At 44.1% G+C, this 12,512-nt stretch overlaps 1 protein-coding gene across 1 annotated transcript in view; it reads left to right on the forward strand.

The window, feature by feature from the left end:
• LOC120994867 (acetylserotonin O-methyltransferase-like) overlaps positions 1 to 12,512 on the forward strand; it is a 393,295-nt gene that overhangs the window by 248,679 nt on the left and 132,104 nt on the right. Inside the window, exon 7 of the mRNA XM_040423734.1 lies at positions 5,344 to 5,466. Within this exon, the coding sequence (XP_040279668.1) occupies positions 5,344 to 5,466 (123 nt within the window). The remainder of the gene's footprint in view (positions 1 to 5,343; positions 5,467 to 12,512) is intronic.

A 12,512-nucleotide genomic window follows, 5' to 3' on the forward strand; every position in this document is an offset into this window, starting at 1 on the left:
ATGTCCATACCCTAGGCCTTTGAACGAAAGCGCAAAAACCCAGCCACCCACCCACAGGCCATAGCACTAAATACGCACCTTTCCAAATTGCTGTCCCTGGAAATGTTGCCATCTATGCTTGTGAACACCGAGGCTTTCCGCAGCCTGAGGGCGGTGGCTGTCCCTCCTTTACGTGGTCCCCAGTCGCCACTATTTTTCCCGGTGTGCCGTCCCCGCCTTATACACCGGCATGTGTCCCGTAACATCACCCGTGCCCTTATCAACGCAGTTATTGGGAAGGTCCATTTAACGACTGACACATGGACAAGTGCTTGTGGCCAGGGATGCTACATTTCCCTGACGGAACACTGGGTGAAAATTGTGGAGGCCAGGAGCGAGTCATACCCTGGGATGGCAGAGGTGCTACTGACGCCAAGGACTGCAGGCCCTACTTCCATCAGGATTTCCGCCACCACCTACATTAATTGCTGCAACCCCCCTTCTCCTCCTACAGCTTCTCCTCCACTTCCACCTCTGAATTCTCATCTTGCAACACCAGTCAGTTTCTCAAAACCTACCCCAATTTGCCTGAGCTACTGGTGAAGGTGCTCCACTATTTCCAAAAATCATCTGCAGCTGCTGCTGGTCTGGCAACGCTGCAGCAGCGCTTGCAATTGCCAGCTCACTGACTGTTGTGCGACCTTAGCACGCGCTGGAACTCCACGTTTCACATGTTGGCCAGGCTTTGTTGGCAGTAGTGAAATACCAGCTGCAACATGGTCGTCGTCTTTCCAGTCAGCTTCCGCTCTTCACAAGCGACGAGTGGGCAAGGATGTCTGACCTCTGTGAGGTTTTACGCAACTTTGAGGAATCAGCACAGATGGTGAGAGGCGATGCCGCTATTATCAGCGTAACCATCCCACTTCTGTGTCTACTGAAACGCTCGCTGCTCACAATGAAGGCGAACTCTTTGCATGTGGAAAAGGTGGAAATGGGGGAAGACAGTACACATGGTGATTGCCAGACCACCCACCTTTTGTCTTCTCAGCGCGAATTGGATGATGAGGAGGAGGAGGAGCAGGAGACGGTTGCCTCCGCTACAGAGGGTAGTACCCATAGCAGGTTTATTTCATCTGTTCAGCGTGGATAGGCCGAAGAGGAGGAAGAGGATGAGGAAATTGAGTCATCCTCCTGATGAGGACAGTAAAGTCTTGTCTGTTGGGACTTTGGCACACATGGCAGACTTTATGTTATGCTGCCTTTCCCTTGACCCTCGCGTTATACACATTTTGGCCAACAACGATTATTGGTTGTTCACCCTTCTCAACCCCCGCTACAAAGGGAACTTCTCATCTTTCATTCCTGTGGTGGAGAGGACTAGCATAATGGTGCAATACCAGAAGGTCCTTTATGGAAAAATTGCTCCAAAAATTTCCATCTGACAACGCTGGCGGCAGAGTACGTAGTTCATTGGGCAACCGAGGAGGGGAAACGAGGGGAACACACAGCAGTTCCAACAGAGGCAAGGCAAAACTCTCCAAGGCCTGGGACTATTTCATGACACCCCGCCAGCACCCTCACCCTGATGCGCAGCCTAGTGTCACAAGGAGAGAGATGTTTTGGAAGATGGTGAAGGAGTACGTTGCAGACCGTGTCAGCGTCCTCAATTATCCATCTATGCCTTACAACTATTGGGTGTCCAAGCTGGACACATGGCACGAACTGGGGCTCTACGCTGGGGGCATAATAACTGATAAGTGCATCCGACTGTCAACTGAAAATGCTGACAGGTTCACTCTTATCAAAATGAACATGGCGTGGATTGCCACTGACTTCTGTACTCCACCAGAGGAAAGCGGCTGAACATAAAGGCACTTTAAATGTGGCTATTATGGTATATTGAATACACTATATTCCCATTCACCCCTTCCACCACAAAAAAGGGAATATGGTTCAATCTTCCTTTTCTCGTCCTCCTCCTCCTGAAACATGATTATTAGGCTGCCCTTGCTCCTAATGTTTTTGAGAGTCAGCTCAGCAGCAGACCCTCACCCCTAATTTTTTAGATGGTCAGCTCAGCAGCAGACCCTCACCCCTAATTTTTTAGATGGTAAGCTCAGCAGCAGACCCTCACCCCTATTTTTTTTAGATGGTCAGATCAGCAGCAGGCCCTCACCCCTAATGTTTTATATGGTCTTCTCAGCAGCAGACCCTCACTCCTAATGTTTTAGAAGGTCAGATCAGCAGCAGACCCTCACCCCTAATGTTTTAGATGGTCAGATCAGCAGCAGGTCCTCGCCCCTAATGTTTTAGATGGTCACCATCAGGCCCTTGCTCCTAATGTTTTTGAGGGTCACCAGCAGGCCATCAATCATAATTTTTCAAATGATGCCCTCCTTTATGTGTAACAAAGGGTGTATTGGAGTGCCGGCTCCTTGTAATTTTTGGCAGCACTTTCCCTTAGTGCATAGGCTTTATGAGTGTAGGAGTCCCACTACCTGAACAATTGTACCACCATGTGCATGAGGCCCTCCTTTATGTCATATACAGGTTGTATCAGAGTGCCTCTTCCTTGTAATTTATGGCAGCACTTGCACTTTATATACAGGTAAATATACAGGAAAGAATGTTTCTTAACAATTTTTCCTCTAAAATCGATTTTATCTTTGGTTTGGTACGTATTATTGTCAGTCTGTAAAAGTGGCGTACTACTCGGACAACATCGTTCCCAGCAGCGACCTGGGAGTCCAAGATGTATCTAGACATCCCCCCATGCTGTTCCCGAACCATTTCAGTGGTGTTTCCATCAATTTCTGACCTTTTCCTATGAACAAGACACCCTCCCCTCTTCAGAGCACGGCCATCTTGATTGAAGATCCCCCCACAAAATCTCGTGCACAGTGATGTATGACATCACCACGCGGGCCAGAGTGATGACATCATCATGCATCACGCAAGATTTCATGCGGAATCTTCAATCAAGATGGTTGCAATGTAAGTTTGGTTAATTGGATTGGCTCACCCTCTATTAACATGGAATGGGTGCTCCCCCTAAAAAAGATATCCCCAATCTTTTAAAATGGTTTGATTATTTAAAATAAATGGATGAGAGGGGCACACCGACAACTATAATCACAATGCAGACCAGCCAGTATGTGAATAAGCTATTTATTAGCAACTCAATAAAATAAAGTGAGGATCCTCAAAAATCAATCATTATAACATGCACTTTAAAAGACATATAAAACCATGAGGTGGTGGTATCGTGAGATACAACAATGACACTGATGGATAATAATGTTAGCTGATTGTAGCAGGTTTATATAGACAGTCTTTCTAGGAAACAATTCAGGTGCGCAGGTCTAATGCGCAATGTCTCTCTTGTTACTAAAAGTTCAGGCTAAGCCGATAATTGCAAGTACATGTAGAGTCTTTGTAGTATTAAATCTTCACAGCATATAGCAATGAATCTGCTGTTAGACTGTACTGTGTATGGACACACTACTCACAGTTTCGGTGTAATGGAGCGGCCGATCACTTGTGCTTAGCGTGGCGTCCCACGTGGTACAGCACCGATGGTCTGATTTTGGATCCGCTTATTTGTACTGATGAGTAGATCTCCAGGACAATGCAAACAATAGGTGTAGGCGCCGGGGTCAAGTGTTTGTCAGGACCCAATATGTTATTCGGCGTTGCTGTGTGTCTTTTATCCAGACACAAGAAATCCTATGTTTCTTCCTGTCCGCTGTGTGGAAGCGCTTCTGAAGATTCAAAGACGGTGCGCAGATGGTAGCCTGCGGTTTCTTTCTTTCCTCGAGACTGTGTACACCAGACGCGTTTCGGAGTTGGCAGTGACTCCTTCCTCAGTGGACTTCCTTCCTCAGTGACTCCTCCTTCCTCAGTGACTCCTTCCTCCACTGAGGAAGGAGTCACTGCCAACTCCGAAACGCGTCTGGTGTACACAGTCTCGAGGAAAGAAAGAAACCGCAGGCTACCATCTGCGCACCGTCTTTGAATCTTCAGAAGCGCTTCCACACAGCGGACAGGAAGAAACATAGGATTTCTTGTGTCTGGATAAAAGACACACAGCAACGCCGAATAACATATTGGGTCCTGACAAACACTTGACCCCGGCGCCTACACCTATTGTTTGCATTGTCCTGGAGATCTACTCATCAGTACAAATAAGCGGATCCAAAATCAGACCATCGGTGCTGTACCACGTGGGACGCCACGCTAAGCACAAGTGATCGGCCGCTCCATTACACCGAAACTGTGAGTAGTGTGTCCATACACAGTACAGTCTAACAGCAGATTCATTGCTATATGCTGTGAAGATTTAATACTACAAAGACTCTACATGTACTTGCAATTATCGGCTTAGCCTGAACTTTTAGTAACAAGAGAGACATTGCGCATTAGACCTGCGCACCTGAATTGTTTCCTAGAAAGACTGTCTATATAAACCTGCTACAATCAGCTAACATTATTATCCATCAGTATCATGGTTGCAATGGCCTCTTTGTGCTCAAATGGATAAGGTGAGCATTTTTTTTTTTTTTTTTTACTGGTTAACCCCTGACAGCCCTCAATGATCATCTCAGAGGTTCAATGACGGGGAGGTGCAATCACCATTACACGTCATTGCGCACGCTACTCACAAAAAAATGCACTTCGTGATGAAGTAAGTGAATGTCTTTGTGAATTTAAAATCAAATTTTTATAAACTTTGCTCAAGACTACTCCTCATATATGACTGTCTGCTGCATTACAGAAGTGAAGGGACAGCATGGAGAGCGGAGAATGACAGCCTGGGGCATAGAGTTATCCTGTTGTAGAGAAGGCCATGGGTGGTGGCCTCACCATCCTCACTAAGCAGAGAAAGCAGTTTCTTCTTGCTTATATGCTGTCATAGCGGGGATGGGGCCAAATAGTATTAATAGGATAGAGCCTATTGCAGAATTCTATGGTCCTCTGATGGGCCAATCCAACACTGAGTGCATGGCTAGATGCTTGAGTGTAAACACCTATGCTAATGGGACTGAAATTCTGAATGGAGTACCTGAAATTAATGATTAAGACCTGTGCCCCAATACTAACAATTTAACTTCCTCATAAGTCATGTTACAAAATTACTGCAAATAAGTATTGATGTTTATATGACAATGGTGTCTGAATATTGCTTGTGTAGTGGTAGTGCCTTAAAATATAAAATAGCTAAGGAATGTGTTGTCTCCCCTTTCCAGTGGTAGTGGTAGTATTATAATTGGAATATACTAAGGTTTTATTAAAACATGATCTGTAGTAATTTTTTTGTGATTATTTTTTTGTGAAATTGACACTGTCTTTACTTCTTTATCAAAGGAGACTTCTTTAATGATCCTTTACCTGAGGCAGACCTGTTTATCGTGGCCAGGATTATTCATGACTGGACAGAAGAAAAATGCATTAAACTACTGACAAAGATGTATCACTCTTGTAGACCTGGTAAGCCCATAATCTGCAGGAAATCTATGTGATGTAAAATATGTTTGTGATAAAAAAAAAAAGACAAAAGCATTCTAGCAGTTATAACTTTACTGGCTAATGAGAAAAAATATATTTGAAAACTTTTGGAGAACAGAGGCTCCTTCATCAGGCAGGTTTACAAGTGAATTACCCAGAGAAAAGCTAATTTTACCCAGAGAAAATAAAATTAAAAAAAAAGTTACAGATATTTGTAGGTGGGGCAATACATCATTAAGATAAGCCATGACAATAAAACTTAGGTTGTTGTTACAGATGGATAGACAATAAAGGTTAATATTTGAATGGGTTGTGTCACTTCAGCAAATAGCATTTATTATGTAGAGAAAGTTAATACAAACCACTTACTAATATATTGTGATTAACATAGTAACATAGTATATAAGGCCGAAAAAAGACATTTGTCCATCCAGTTCGGCCTGTTATCCTGCAAGTTGATCCAGAGGAAGGCAAAAAAACCTGTGAGTTCAAAGCAAATTTTCCCCACTTAAGGGGGAAAAAATTCCTTCCCGACTCCAATAAGGCAATCAGAATAACTCCCTGGATCAATGAGCCTTCTCTAGTAGCTATAGCCTGTAATATTATTACACTCCAGAAATTCATCCAGGCCCCTCTTGAATTCTTTTATTGTACTCACTATCACCACCTCCTTAGGCAGAGAGTTCCATAGTCTCACTGCTCTTACCGTAAAGAATCCTTTTCTATGTTTGTGTACAAACCTTCTTTCCTCCAGATGCAGATGATGTCCCCTCGTCACAGTCACAGTCCTGGGGATAAATAGATGATGGGAGAGATCTCTGTACTGCCCTCTGATATATTTATACATAGTAATTAGATCTCCCCTCAGTCATCTTTTTTCTAAAGTGAATAACCCTAATGTTGATAATCTTTCAGGGTACTGTAGTTGCCCCATTCCAGTTATTACTTTTGTTGCCCTCTTCTGAACCCTCTACAGCTCTGCTATGTCTGCTTTGTTCACAGGAGCCCAGAACTGTACACAGTACTCCATGTGTGGTCTGACTAGTGATTTGTAAAGTGGTAGGACTATGTTCTCATCACGGGCATCTATGCCCCTTTTGATGCAACCCATTTTCTTATTGGCCTTGGCAGCAGCAGCCTGACACTGGTTTTTCTTGCTTAGTTTGCTGTTTATTAAAATTCCTAGGTCCTTTTCCGTGTCAGTGTTACCCAGTGTTTTACCATTTAGTATGTACTGGTAATTTTCATTATTCCTTCCCATGTGCATAACCTTACATTTGTCAGTGTTAAACCTCATCTGCCAATTATCTGCCCAAGCCTCTAATCTATCCAGATCCATCTGTAGCAGTATATTGTCCTCTTCAGTGTTAATTACTTTTCACAGTTTAGTGTCCTCTGCAAAAATTGATATTTTACTGTGCAAGCCTTCTACAAGATCATTAATAAATACACTGCTCAAAAAAATAAAGGGAACACTTAAACAACACAATGTAACTTCAAGTCAATCACACTTCTGTGAAATCAAACTGTCCACTTAGGAAGCAACACTGAGTGACAATCAATTTCACTGCTGTTGTGCAAATGGGATAAACAACAGGTGGAAATTATAGGCAATTAGCAAGACACCCCCAATAAAGGAGTGGTTTTGCACGTGGTGACCACAGACCACTTCTCAGTTCTTATACGTCCTGGCTGATGTTTTGGTCACTTTTGAATGCTGGCGGTGCTTTCACTCTAGTGGTAGCATGAGACAGAGTCTACAACCCACACAAGTGGCTCAGGTAGTGCAGCTTATCCAGGATGGCACATCAATGCGAGCTGTGGCAAGAAGGTTTGCTGTGTCTGTCAGCGTAGTGTCCAGAGCATGGAGGCGCTACCAGGAGACAGGCCAGTACATCAGGAGACGTGGAGGAGGCCATAGGAGGCCAACAACCCAGCAGCAAGACCGCTAACTCCGCCTTTGTGCAAGGAGGAACAGGAGGAGCACTGCCAGAGCCCTGCAAAATGACCTCCAGCAGGCCACAAATGTGCATGTGTCTGCTCAAACGGTCAGAAACAGACTCCATGAGGGTGATATGAGGGCCCGACGTCCACAGGTGAGGGTTGTGCTTACAGACCAACACCGTGCAGGACGTTTGGCATTTGCCAGAGAACACCAAGATTGGCAAATTCACCACTGGCGCCCTATGCTCTTCACAGATGAAAGCAGGTACACACTGAGCACATGTGACAGACGTGACAGAGTCTTGAGACGCCGTGGAGAACGTTCTGCTGCCTGCAACATCCTCCAGCATGACCGGTTTGGCATTGGGTCAGTAATGGTGTGGGGTGGCATTTCTTTGGAGGGCTGCACAGCCCTCCATGTGCTCGCCAGAGGTAGCCTGACTGCCATTAGGTACCGAGATGAGATCCTCAGACCCCTTGTGAGACCATATGCTGGTGCGGTTGGCCCTGGGTTCCTCCTAATGCAAGACAATGCTAGACCTCATGTGGCTGGAGTGTGTCAGCTGTTCCTGCAAGACGAAGGCATTGATGCTATGGACTGGCCCGCTCGTTCCCCAGACCTGAATCCAATTAAGCACATCTGGGACATCATGTCTCGCTCTATCCACCAACGTCACGTTGCACCACAGACTGTCCCGGAGTTGGCAGATGCTTTAGTACAGGTCTGGGAGGAGATCCCTCAGGAGACCGTCCGCCACCTCATCAGGAGCATGCACAGGCGTTGTAGGGAGGTCATACAGGCACGTGGAGGCCACACACACTAATGAGCCTCATTTTGACTTGTTTTAAGGACATTACATCAAAGTTGGATCAGCCTGTAGTGTATTTTTCCACTTTAATTTTGAGTGTGACTCCAAATCCAGACCTCCATGGGTTGAAAAACTTGATTTCCATTTTTTTATTTTTGTGTGATTTTGTTGTCAGCACATTCAACTATGTAAAGAACAAAGTATTTCAGAAGAATATTTAATTAATTCAGATCTAGGATGTGTTATTTTTGTGTTCCCTTTATTTTTTTGAGCAGTGTATATTGAAGAGAATAGGGCCAAATACTGACCCCTGAGGTACTTAGCTAGTAACAGTGACTAGGGTTGAGCGAACCCGAACTGTAAAGTTCGGGTTCGTACCAAACTTTAGGATTTTTGGTAGGCTTTTTGAAAGGCTGCACAGCAGCCAATCAACAAGCAGTTAACTGTCTGACCTTAGAAGCCATCACAGCCATGCCTACTAATGGCATGGCTGTGATTGGCCAGAGCAGCATGTGACTCAGACTCTATATAAGCTGGAGTCACGTAGCGCTGCACGTCACTCTGTTGTTACAAGTGTAGGGAGAGGATGCTGCTGGACTGGTGATTTCAGGGAGAGAATAGGAGAGAATCTAACTCAGCGATCTACCTAGAAATAGTTGTGTGGGTGCAGGACACAATCGTTTTACCCTGCCCTGAGGCCATTGATCAAAAAAAAAGAACTTTTATAATTCTGTTAGTTAGGTGGGTGGCGGTGGTGGCCATTTTATGCAAGCTCAGTGCACCAGCACTCACTGCATCTGAGCTTTTGGGACATTGCAAATCACCTTTTTTTTGGGCAAACTACAACACCTCGATTAGTCAGTGTGCAATTTAATGTAGAAATACACCCATCATTTTCTGGGGTTTGAAAAACACACTATTTTTTTCAAAAAACAGTATTTTCCAGATCTACAAGTGTTAAATTCAAGTTTAATATATACAGCTTTCATATTCTGTTACAAAAAAAAAACACTTTTTTGGCAATCTACAAAATCTTTATTAGTCAGTGATTAGTCACTCGTTTGAGCACAAAAAATTTAGTTGACAGCCTTTGATGCAGATGTCATTGTGAGATACACCCTTAATACATTTGGGTTACATTCAAAGATTTTAAATACCGTCATTTAGTGCACCAATATTAAATTCAGGCCTACACTGGTTCATGCCCTGTGATATACACCCTCTACATACAGGCGTTTAATTCAGGGATTTGAAATACAGCCATTTAAAATACAGCCATTTAGGGCAAAGAAATATTTACTTCAGGCCTACACTGGTTCAGGCCCTGTGAGATACTCCCTCTACATACAGGGGTTTGTTTCCGGGATTTGAAATACAGCCATTTTGTGCAAAGATATATTTACTTCAGGCCTACACTGGTTCAGACCGTGTAAGATACCCCCTCTATATACAGGGGGTTTGATTCAGCGATTTGAAATACAGCCATTTGAAATACAGCGATTTTGGGCAAAGAAATATTTGTGTGAGATACACCCCCTACATACAGGGGTTTGATTCAGGCATTTGAAATACAGCCATTTTGGGCAAAAAAATCTTTTATTGAGGCCTAGTCTGGTTCAAGCCATATGAGATACACCCTTTACATACTGTCGTTCTATTCTACTATTAATTAAACAGCCATTTAGGGCAAGATCCTAAATTTAAAAAATACGAGTAGAGCGTCAAATAAGGGACGTGGCCCAGGTCATGGTGCTTTGGGTTGCTGACAGTGGATCCAGTTCGTGCACATTGTCTCCCATCCAGTCTCCTGCTCAAAGAACACAGTTGCCACCGGCAGCCGATGTCCATCAGTCTTTCACCCCCTTGCAAATCAGACAAGCAGTCTGAGCCCCAAGTCATGCAGCAGTCTCTTCTGCTTTTTGATGACTCTGTTAGCAGGGTTTCCCAGGGCCATCCACCTAGCCCTGCCCCAGAAGTGGAAGAGATTGAGTGCACCGATGCCCAACCACTTATCTTTCAAGATGAGTACAAGGGAGGACCATCGCAGCACGTCTCAGATTATGACGAAACACAGGTGCCAACTGCTGGGGCTTTCGAAAGTGTGCAGACCGACAAGGAAGGCAGGGGTGAAGACTGGTTGGAAGATGATGTGGAGGACGATGAGGTCCTTGACCCCACATGGAATCAAGGTCATGCTAATGACCTATGTAGTTCAGAGGAAGAGGCGGTGGTCGCACAGTGCCACCAGCATAGCAGAAGAGGGAGCAGGGTGCAAAAGTGGAGCGTCCGTCCTCTAGACAGTACGCCTCTTACTGTCCACCGCAGCAAGGGACCGAGCACACCAAAGCCAGCTCCAAGGAGTTCCCTGGCGCGGCAGTTGTTAAGACAATGTGCTGACGACAAGATACGAGTGGTTTGCAAGCTGTGCAATCAGAGCCTGAAGTGAGGCATAAACGTTCTCAACCTGAGCACAACCTGCATGACCAGGCATTTAAATGCAAAATAAGAGCTGCAGTGGAGTAGACCCCTCAAAAACCAAGAAATGTCTCTGGCTCTTCCTGCTTCCTCTTCTGCTGCAGTCGCGGCCTCTTCATCCACCTCTGGAGTGACAGTGTCACTTGGCACCCCGCAAACAGAGGATCTGCCAGCAACACCAACACCTGGGTCACCAAGCATCTCCACAATGTCCCATGGAAGTGTTCAGCTCTCCATCTCCCAAATGCTGGAGAGGAAGAGGAAGTACCCCCCTACCCACCCGCGATCCCTAGCCCTGAATGCCAGCATTTCTAAACTATTGGCCTTTGAAATGCTGTCATTCTGTCTGGTGGAGACGGATAGTTTGAAAGGCCTTATGGTGGTGGCTGTCCCACAGTACGTCGTGCCAGGCGGTCAGCGTAACACTTTCACCACCAACTTCAGCACAGCCAGGGGTAAGCGACAGCAGGCAGTTTTAAAACTTATCTGTTTGGGGGACAGACCCCACAACGCGCAGGAGCTGTTGACCGGCCTTGAACAACAGACTGATAAGTGGTTTGTAGTGTTGAGCGCGAATATTCGAATAACTAATTTTTATTTCGAATATCGCAACTTCGAGATTTCGCAAATATTTCGAATATAGTTCTATATATTCGCAAAATCGAATATTCGTTTTTTGGTTTTTTTTCCCATCTGAAAATATATGATTCCTCCCTGCTTCTTGCTTGTGGGTCAATGAGCCATTGGCCCTCAAGCAACTGAATTGAAGCTGGAAGGAATCACGTTTTCAGATGGACCAAATATGACGAATATTCGAAATAAAGAACATATTGCTGTATATTCGATTTTAGAATATTCGTCCTATTCTAATCTAAAACAATAATCTCAGTTATAATATTCGAGTTCACGAATATTACAACAGAAAAATCGTAATGGTTAATGCGTGTGCCCGACCGCATGACAAAATCGCTATTTAATCAACTTCAGCATACACCTTCCCGGCAAGCGTTCCCTTCACCATGGGAACGCCTGTGGGTTAGAAAATACCATCGGATCTGAGTTTTCCCTGGGATCGTAAAAACTCAGATCCGATGGTATATTCTAACCCACAGGCGTTCTCATGGTTACAGGGACGCTTGTCGGGGAGCAGTATGCCAAAGTGGAATATTATTGCTCTAACTTCGTCTTTTCGAATATTCGTAATATTGCTCTAACTTCGTCTTTTCGAATATTACGAATATTCGAAAAGACGAAGTTAGAGCAATATTAAGAATATTCGTAAAATACACATATAGATTGTAATTTAGCTAATATACTGCTATAGTAATTTTTTTAATAGTGTACATATTCTCCAAAACTGAAGTTCAGAATAGTGATGAGCGGGAGGTGCCATATTCGATTTCGCGATATTTCGCGAATATTCGCACGAATATTCGTGTTATATTCGTCGATATCGAATATTCGCAATTATTCCAATTATCGCGAATTTTTTTTTTCGCATATTGCGAAAATTTATCTTGATAGTATAAGGCAACGTTCCTATGCTAATGACTATGGCTAGGCTAATATGTGTATTTTACGAAATTTCGTAATATTGCTCTAACTTCGTCTCTTAGAATATTACGAATATTCTAAAAGACGAAGTTAGAGCAATATTAAGAACATTTGCAAAAGTCGAAATTGCGATGCGAGTAATATAACACGAAATAGTCGCATGAAGATTTCAACTTAGCACAGCTATATTCCATATTCTAGCCTAATATGGAATATAGCTGTGCTAAGTTAGCACTGCTATATTCC

This window comes from Bufo bufo, chromosome 3 (assembly GCF_905171765.1).
Source record: "Bufo bufo chromosome 3, aBufBuf1.1, whole genome shotgun sequence".
In the NCBI taxonomy this organism is placed as follows: domain Eukaryota; kingdom Metazoa; phylum Chordata; class Amphibia; order Anura; family Bufonidae; genus Bufo; species Bufo bufo.